General features: G+C 32.6%; 1 protein-coding gene across 3 annotated transcripts; it reads left to right on the top strand.

Annotated features, from left to right (window-relative positions):
- Positions 1-3,957: 3,957 nt before the first annotated feature.
- On the top strand, positions 3,958-8,812 carry LOC130944947 (uncharacterized). Of its 3 annotated transcripts, none has more exons than XM_057873564.1 (6): positions 3,958-4,043; positions 4,194-4,742; positions 5,320-5,423; positions 5,730-5,906; positions 6,639-8,485; positions 8,582-8,812. In XM_057873564.1, the coding sequence occupies exons 2-6, from the start codon at positions 4,555-4,557 to the stop codon at positions 8,711-8,713; spliced, it is 2,448 nt and encodes an 815-aa protein (XP_057729547.1). In that variant the 5' UTR covers positions 3,958-4,043; positions 4,194-4,554; the 3' UTR covers positions 8,714-8,812. The 3 variants fall into 3 exon arrangements, with proteins under 3 accessions (XP_057729547.1, XP_057729558.1, XP_057729539.1); XM_057873575.1 differs by having other exon boundaries at positions 3,971-4,043; positions 4,483-4,742; XM_057873556.1 differs by lacking the exon at positions 3,958-4,043 and having other exon boundaries at positions 4,062-4,742.
- The last annotated feature ends 226 nt before the right edge of the window (positions 8,813-9,038 follow it).

Genomic DNA, 9,038 nt, shown 5'->3' with positions numbered 1-9,038 from the left:
CAACGCATCCGAAGGCCACATAATGAAAGAGGAGGACAACACATCTGAAGCATCTCTCAACATTATTGCATAATGACGTAAGCGCTTAGGTCATAGAGCACCAACAATGTAGCTGGTGCAAGATAATAAACAATGACGTAAGCAATGACGTCATAAGAAGGGTAAGGATGGGAATTGTCCATCAGACCCAACCATTATAAATAGGTTGCTTAGGCAATTGTAGAAAGCATCAAACCATAGAAAGCAGGAGGCTACGAGTACTCATATGCTAGGAGAGTAAGGAGGAAGCTGCCGAGGCGATTCTATAGTTTGAAGAAGAATTCCTTTAGGAAAAACCAATTCTAAACTCCCCTCTGGAGTTAGTATCTACAATCTCCCCTCTGGAGATAAAAATATCTTATGTAAAATATACTAAATAAAGGAAGTTTTTCTTCAGAAAGATACGCCTTTATCCTAATTTCTTAGTTATGAATTATTTAGAAAGCCTAGAATTAACAGAAGAATCTGATTATTATAGATTAATTGCTTTATTAGATAATGAAAAATAGGTTGTTCTAAAAACAAAATTAAATCTCAAATCAAATGAAAATTTCAATAAACAAAATCTTTTAAAAGAAGTTTTTAATAGAAAAAATATAATATACTATGGAAAAATTCAACTTGAAGCCCCTATAAAAATAAAATCTGCCAATGGAGAACTTGAAATAGCTCTGATAAATGATGAAGAATTGAGTAAACAGATTGAGAAAATTAAGGATCAACAAAAAAGATCTAAAATTGGATGGATTCATATTAGTACTATACAAGTCTTAATCAAATCTACATATATGAAAGGAATTAATTCACCAATAAGCTTAGCAATCTGTGATAAAAGAATTACTGATGACCCAATAGATCAAATAATTGGAATTGTTCATGGAAACTTGGCAAACGTAAATGTTAAATTCAATGCCCATCTTGGATATGCTATACCTTTATCAACTGAAAACCTTGGAAGATCTATAAGTTTGGCTTATAAATTTCATAGAAAGAATCTAATGGAACAAGACGATGAACCTTTTTCAATTACATATGCAATAAATTATGCTTTAACAAACAGCCATCATAGTATAATATTTAAAAACAGAGAAAGGATTTATGTTGATGAATTATTTTAGAAAATTGTAAAAACAGAAATACCAAAATATAAAGCTATTGAAAATCCAGTTCTATTACTAAAAGAACCATCAGGAAAATTAGTTTCATCGAATTTTCAAATAAGAGAATCTAAAATTAATAGCTCTTTAAGTTTATCTAAGTTAAAAATTAAAGAAGAAAGTTCTGAAATAAAAGAACTAACAAAAAAGGTCGAAAAATTAAATGAGACCCTAAACACTAAACTATGACAATAAATAAAGAAGAAATATATGTAACTTATCAAGACAAAAAACAAGAGCTCTTTGAAAGAGAAAATCGTTTGAATTATTTACAGTTTTCTGAAATAAATCAAAGAGCATTTGAAGCCCTAAAAATAATTTATGACAAGTTAAAAAGAGAAGTTGAAGAGCTAGAAAAATTAATAGAATCTCTGGAAAATAGTGATGAATCGATGATAGAGTTTGCGGAAATTTTAAATAATGAAGCATAAAAAGATTGAAAAACCAGAAAATAAAATAAGAAGAAATAGGACGAGAAAATTAAAAGTAAAATAAAGGAGTATAAAAGGGAATTAAATAATCTTCAGATTGAAATTGAAGATCTTATAATAAAAAGGATAGAAATAAGAATAACTATAAACAAGTTGGAATTAAACTTAAAAAATTTATAAATGCCTGGAAAACCATATTACGACTTAAAAGAATTAAAGCTGCTGAAAGAAAAAATGGAGAATGAAATTGAAAAATTAAACAGATATTTAGAAACAAGAGAAAGTGTAGAAATAAAAGAAGTAATTGAGGATTTGAGAAATTATATTAAAGAAAAAGACAAACAGATAAAAGATTTTATATACAGTAATCCATGCAAAAAAGAATATTATAAACTAAAACAAGATTAAAAAGTTATAAATATACATCAAAGTAGTAGAAATGGTTAATACTATAGAATTTATAAATTATTTTTATTCAAAATTCAAAATTTGGTATCAGAGCCAAGTTAACGATTAAGGGTAACACTTTCTCTTTAAACAACATTTTTAGTGATACGTTTTAAAAAAAAAAAAGTGACCAGATGTCCACAATTAATTGAAAAACTTCTTTGTAGTCACCATAGGTACAATAAAACAATAGGTACCATAGAAGGCACCTAGTTAATATTCCTTGTTTTGAACCCTAATTGTTAATATGTTAAGAGAGCTACACACTAAAATTTCCAATAATCAAACAAGATAGCTGCGGCTTGGGGAATAACTTGGACTTGGGTCAAGCTTAAATTAACTGTTGGACCTTAAAAAAATATATATTACATAGCATATTTTAAATCACTTAGTTGAAGTTGAAAAGTTTGAAATGAAGTACTTTTACTAATTGTTTTAATGACTAATTTTTTGAATAAGCTCTGTTTTCATCCTCCAGTGAGGCGGTGAGTATCAAATACGGGAGAAATGGTTAAAGAACATAGACCTTCATCCATATGTGCCAACTTGGATTGGTTAAATAATCAATTTTCACTGCTTTGATATGCATATTTTTTTAAAAAAAGTTGATTTAAAACATTTTATACTCTAACCAAAAAAGAATACACTAAAATATGAAGCTAAATCCTACCATTTTGATCCTATATATTGGCTATGGCCCAAACATGAAATTGGGTCAGACTCAAATAAATTATTGGGCCTTAAAACCACAAAATAATTTGGGCCATAAAAAACTGAAAACTCAGCAAGACACTTTTTTTTTTAAAGTCACAATTGACAATATTTGATCGAAAGCAAATGAAAATGAGAGAGCAGACCTATATGTATTGCTGATCTTTGAATATTGGAACTTAGCAAAGATGATTTGATGACCAAGTAGATGTTGATATATCATAATCATATGATACTCTCTTCATAGTTATTCTACCATGAGTTTGGTGTACAAAATGTAACAATAATAATCCTTCACAGAAAGCATACATGCTTGAGTACAAAAACATGTCACATCATGATAGGGTTAAACGACATAAGAAAACTTAGGCATGTCAAATAAAATTTGTCAAATGTATTTATAAAAGTCCATGTGAGAATGATTTGCCTAAGGTGGTGGTAGCTTTGTTCCTTTTCTATAACACGTGTAAACAAAATATTGGTAATAACTACTACCTAATAGAGAAAGCATAGAAAATTAGAAACGTTTATGAATGTATATATATTTAATTTAGAATATATATTCAAATATATCTTTAAAAAAATTTGCATCGGATATTTTTATTTTTAAAAAAATTTATTATATTGAAGTTTTTGAATTTTATAAAAATAAGATATATAAATTTTTATTTTTAGCCGAATTCATTATTTCTATTTAGATAAATAAATTTTTTAAAGTGTGACAAAAAAATATATATATCTTATTTTTATAAAAATTAAAAATTTTAATATAATAAAATTTTGTTGAGAACCAAACTTGGTAATGCAAAATTTTATAGGAATATATTTGAATATATACTGTTTTATTTAAGGTTGAAATTCAGGTGCAGTCGATTTTATGTAAAGTTGATAATTGAAAATTGTTAGATAAAAATTTAGTTAAATCAGTCAAACTATCTAACAAAAATTTAGTCAAATCAGTCAAACTATCTAACATCTCTCAACTATTAACTTCATGTGAAGTCGACTGCATTTGAACTCGCATGCTTCATGTGAGATAAAAATAAAAATAGTAACGCTTCTTTACAACAATTAATTAATTAATTAATAACAAGTTGAACCAACAATGAAAATTAGGAGAGTTATTGTTTTAAATGGATAATAATAGAAACAAAAGAAATGAATTGAGTCAAAATAAACCTGAAGGTCAACGTCACATAGCAGAATATTCACAGGAGAGAATGGCAGAAATGAGAGGAGTGGTAGAAATTTGAAGAAGGTGACAACTCAATTCAAATCTATTTTTTAATTCACACATTATAATTGTCACAAGTCACAATCCTCTGTTATTTAATTCTCCTTTTTCTTAACATTTTCTTTCTTATTTTTTTAATTTTTCTCTCTTCTTTCTCTGTCTCTGTTGTTGAAGAAACGCAGAGACAGAACAGAAGAAGAGGCGGAGGAGAAGAAGAAGAAGAAGCAACTTTTCCATTTCTTTCCCCACACTCTCAATTTTTCACGTAATTTCATCATTTTTTTCCTTCAATTCAGCTTCTTCTCCTTCAATTTCCCTTTCCCTCCTTTTTGTTCTCTCTTTGCCCCTGCGCATTAATCAAATTCTCTTCATTCTTCGTGAATTCAGTGTTATATAGCTCAATTTTTTAATTCTCTGACTCAAAAAACGATTCATCTAATTCATTTCGTTTCTCGGGGTTGAGCTTCGGAAAATTTTCACGATTCTCTTTGCGTTTGATCATCTTGTTCGTTGAGGAATTTTTCCTGGCATAACCATGCCACCAGCTATGGTGCTTTCGCCATTGCCGGAATCCCCGTCGGTGCTGTCAGTTCCGGAATCCCCGTCGGAGACTCGTCGATTCGGAGATATCAGAGGTTTGCAGTGGCGTATCAGTCTCGGGGTTTTGCCTTCTTCGAATTCCATTGATGATCTTCGTCGTGCCACCGCTAATTCTAGAAGGAGGTAATAACCATGCTCAATTATCATGCCTTATATACTCTTTTTTTTAATTATTGTTTGTTGGTGTGGATATAGATTAAATTTTGTTTTGTTTTTTTTTTTATAATTTTTAAATCCAATTCCAATTTACGCTCTATTGATCCTTTCGAGAATATGAATCTTGTGTTTATTTATCTCAAGTTCTAGATTGAATCCTCGGTATCGATGATAAAAGTAACAATTCTACATACGTAACATTGCAACAATGCTAGTGGTTTTGTTTCTCAATTCTCAATATATGGGAATGGATATAGTGATACGAAAATAAAAGAGGTTTTTTGAATTTTAATTCGAGAAAATGATTACTATTCTATATCTTCTCTGTTTTTATTTTTGGGGGAAAATAGTTGTTTCTTCAATCTTCAATTGCATTGAAGGTTAATTCAAATTGTTTGCATTGGTTTTGGATTTGGCATTGGCATGCATTATTATTTTGAACTAAAATATGCAGTTGGATATTTATTCTGCCAGTGCCTTTGTCTTCTCATATATTTTTGCCCATGTTTTGCTTGGTAAACATGACCTCTGTTTTTTATGTCAGATATGCCAATTTGAGAGGTCGCCTCCTGGTTGATCCCCATCTTCCAAAAGATGGAGGTAGTCCACCCAATCTTATCATGGACAATCCACTTTCACAAAATCCAGGTAAATCAAGTTTGTTTTCATATTACACCATTTCCTTCTGCACCAATATAGACATGCTTCCTGCTCATTTTGTGGCAACTCAACTGATAAGAAGTTTAAGCAAAGAGTTAACCGAAATAAGAACATGCGTGGAAATCGTAGCATATGTAAAAGAAAGCAAGTAAATTGTTGCATATATTGTAATAGTGTTGTATTGTCCTTAGACTTTGGACTTCCGTCAAGTAGATTTCTAGTTAGTCTAGGTAATGTTCTCCATCTTGCAAATTTTATCTCTGTGGTGACAAGAGTATGGCCTTTTATATACAGATAGTACATGGAGTCGCTTTTTCCGCAATGCTGAGCTGGAGAGGATGGTTGATCAGGATTTATCACGTTTATACCCAGAACATGGGGGATACTTCCAGACACCAGGATTCCAAGGCTTATTGAGACGGATTTTATTGCTATGGTGTCTCAAACACCCAGAGTGTGGTTATAGACAAGGTAAGTTGTTCATCCAAGCAATATCTGTAGATGCAGACAATCACTTATGGGTGTGTTTGTGAGTTCTATTTTGGAGGAGAAGGAATGGAAGACAAGGGATTTGAAGAGTAGTTGTAAGTCCATTTTACTCTTCAAATTCCCGCCCCTTCCAAATGAAACTAAAAAAACGCACTCTCTGAGGGAATATACCTTGGTTATTTCGTCTTATGTATGTTTTTATCCTTTTTGTATGGTTGCATTGTTTTTCTTTCTAATTACATATATGAAACTATAGGATGATCTATAGTTTAGTAAGCTTCTTGTTTATGACAGGTGTCTTGTTTTTCCTGCCATATATCTATAATAAACTACAGTGCGTCTAATTGGATATGAAAAAAAAAAAAGATTATCACCATCTCAAATGAAGGTTCATCATGTGCTTATTAATAGCCAATCTCATGTTATGAGCAACGGACTTTAATTAATGTTTCTATCATATATTCTTAACTGTGAACGAAATTTTAAATATTTTCCTTTTGAGTCACATCATCTAAATTGTGCATATTCAATGAGAAAATTATTAGCATTCCTCCTGATCAATAAATGATCAAATTGTTTGGAAACCGTTTACTTGGCAAAAAACAAATTCCCTTACTTTGGCTTCCAGGTTCCTTGTAATTTGTTTTCTACTAATAAAATAAGTTATGAAAGAGTTGACTTCACATTATTGAGTTTCATTCATTTATCTTACAGGAATGCATGAGTTACTTGCCCCGCTGCTATATGTTCTCCAAGTTGATGTGGAACATCTTTCCGCAATACGAAAGCTTTATGAAGATCACTTCACAGACAGATTTGATGGCCTTTTCTGTCAGGAGAATGATCATCGTTACAGCTTTGATATGAGAAAATCTACAGACTCAGAGGATGATATTGGTTCCTGTGGAGATGCATTGAAAATCCAGAGTCTCGATGAGCTTGACCCTAATATACGAGCGCTTGTATTGCTAGGTGATGCTTATGGGGCTGAAGGTGAACTTGGTGTTGTTTTGTCCGATAAATTCATGGAACACGATGCTTACTGCATGTTTGAGGCATTAATGAGTGGTGCTCATGGTTCAGTTGCAATGGCTGATTTCTTCTCTTATTCACCTGTGGCTGGGTCCAATACTGGCTTGCCTCCTGTAATTGAAGCTTCAAATGCATTGTATCATTTGTTGTATCACGTTGATTCATCTCTACACAGTCATCTTGTTGATCTTGGGGTTGAACCCCAGTACTTTGCTCTTCGCTGGTTCCGAGTTTTATTTGGACGGGAATTTTCACTCGACAACCTCTTGATCATCTGGGATGAGATATTTTTATCAGATAATAGTAAAAAGCAGAAGCTTGCTGAGGACACTACAGAATCTGGTTTTATGATATTACAATCACCTCGTGGAGCCTTTATCACGGCTATGGCTGTTGCAATGTTACTTCGATTAAGATCTTCACTACTGGCAACTGAAAATCCCACAATCTGTCTTCAGAGGTTATTAAACTTCCCCGGGGACACAGATATTGATAAACTACTAGCAAAGGCTAAATCCTTGCAGGATATTGCATTAAGTACTGAAATTTCATCATCAATACCTTCATTTGTGTGGTTTCATAACCAAGCAAAATCAATTAGTGCAAGATCTACGACTCATCCATCTGACTCAGATTCTCCGAGAACTCCTCTGAAACTGTTGACTGATAGCTACTGGGAAGAAAAGTGGAGAGTTGCCCACAGTACCGAAGAACTTAAGCAAGATGGAGCCGAAAATCAGGTTCCAGCTCAGAAAAAGAAATGGACAGAAAAGGTAAATGTCAGTTTAAAGAGAACAGAATCTGCCCCTTCTCCATCCACAACTAATAATGGTAAAAAGGAAAATAAGGAAGCTGTTAGACGCAGTTTGTTAGAAGATCTTTGTAAGGAACTTGGCTCAGAGGTAGATACAGAAAACCTGTATGTATTCGAGCAGGATAATTGTCCTGTAGTAGTTGAAAGGGAACAACAAGATGACGGCTCTGAATGCTGCAACAATTACTTTGCAGATGTTAGAGGTCTAAGTGTAAGTACTAGAAGTGAGGGAAATTCACCTATATTTTCTGGCCTAGCTAGTCCTCGTTTGGATGTCAATCGTCGAAACTATTCTGAGAAAAGTAGCATTCCGTATAATTATAATTTGTCCTTTCTTGAAACTGAAATCAATGAAACTGGTTCACCTCTTCCAGTCTCTGATTGTCCTGAGAACTTATCTCACACATCCTCCTTCAACAATGATCCTTTGGGAAATTCAGCCTCACATCCTAAGTGGGGAAAGCTGAATAAATTCCAGTGGTTTTTTTCAAGGCTTGGACGAAACAGTGATGAACGTACATCTGTCAAGGGTGGAAGTCCTTCTCAAGATGCAAAACCTGCCAAATGCGAAAATCAAAGTCATGTAATGATACCCTCTTCTTCTATAGCAAATGGGCATTGTAGTCCTGTTAGAAGCCAAGGGGATTCTCCGATAGACCAGAATATGGTAGGAACTATTAGGAATATTGGGCAGTCTATGCTTGAGCATATTCAGGTAAAGTTCTTTCTTACCATTCTCGAATTTTTAATAGTGTTTGTGCATGAAATGCTGTGGGCACCTGAAACTGAACTATGTATCTGTATGTGGCAGGTGATTGAGTCTTCTTTCCAACAAGAACAGGGAGCTTCGAAAGATGTTGTGGTTGGTAAAGGGCAGCTTGCTGCCATGACAGCAGCTCTGGATGAACTTCGAAAAATTAGTAATCTTTTGTCTGAGATGTGAGGACATTGAGGTTGAGCTGTACATATATTTTGTAATTTGTAATTACAATTCGTTAGGCTGAGTTTCTTTTGATTCTCTTTCACAGCTCATTAGTTCCAGAGTGTTAGAGATTATGAGCGAGATGATTATGTAAATACACACCAACATCACTTAAATTATGTGATGATTCATATTATTAATGGTTGAGTTATCCTTCTTTGAGTATTTTGGTTCAGCAAAGGAAATATAACATTTTACTTATAAACTTAAGATTATGTTTACTTTGACTTTTACATTTTTGAATTTTCTTTTTATTGTACAGATTCATATCTTTAGTCGAATACTT

The sequence above is a fragment of the Arachis stenosperma genome, chromosome 1 (genome assembly GCF_014773155.1).
Source record: "Arachis stenosperma cultivar V10309 chromosome 1, arast.V10309.gnm1.PFL2, whole genome shotgun sequence".
Lineage (NCBI taxonomy): Eukaryota > Viridiplantae > Streptophyta > Magnoliopsida > Fabales > Fabaceae > Arachis > Arachis stenosperma.
The sequence above is the reverse complement of the archived record's forward strand: the minus strand, read 5'-3'. Positions and strand labels throughout refer to the sequence as shown.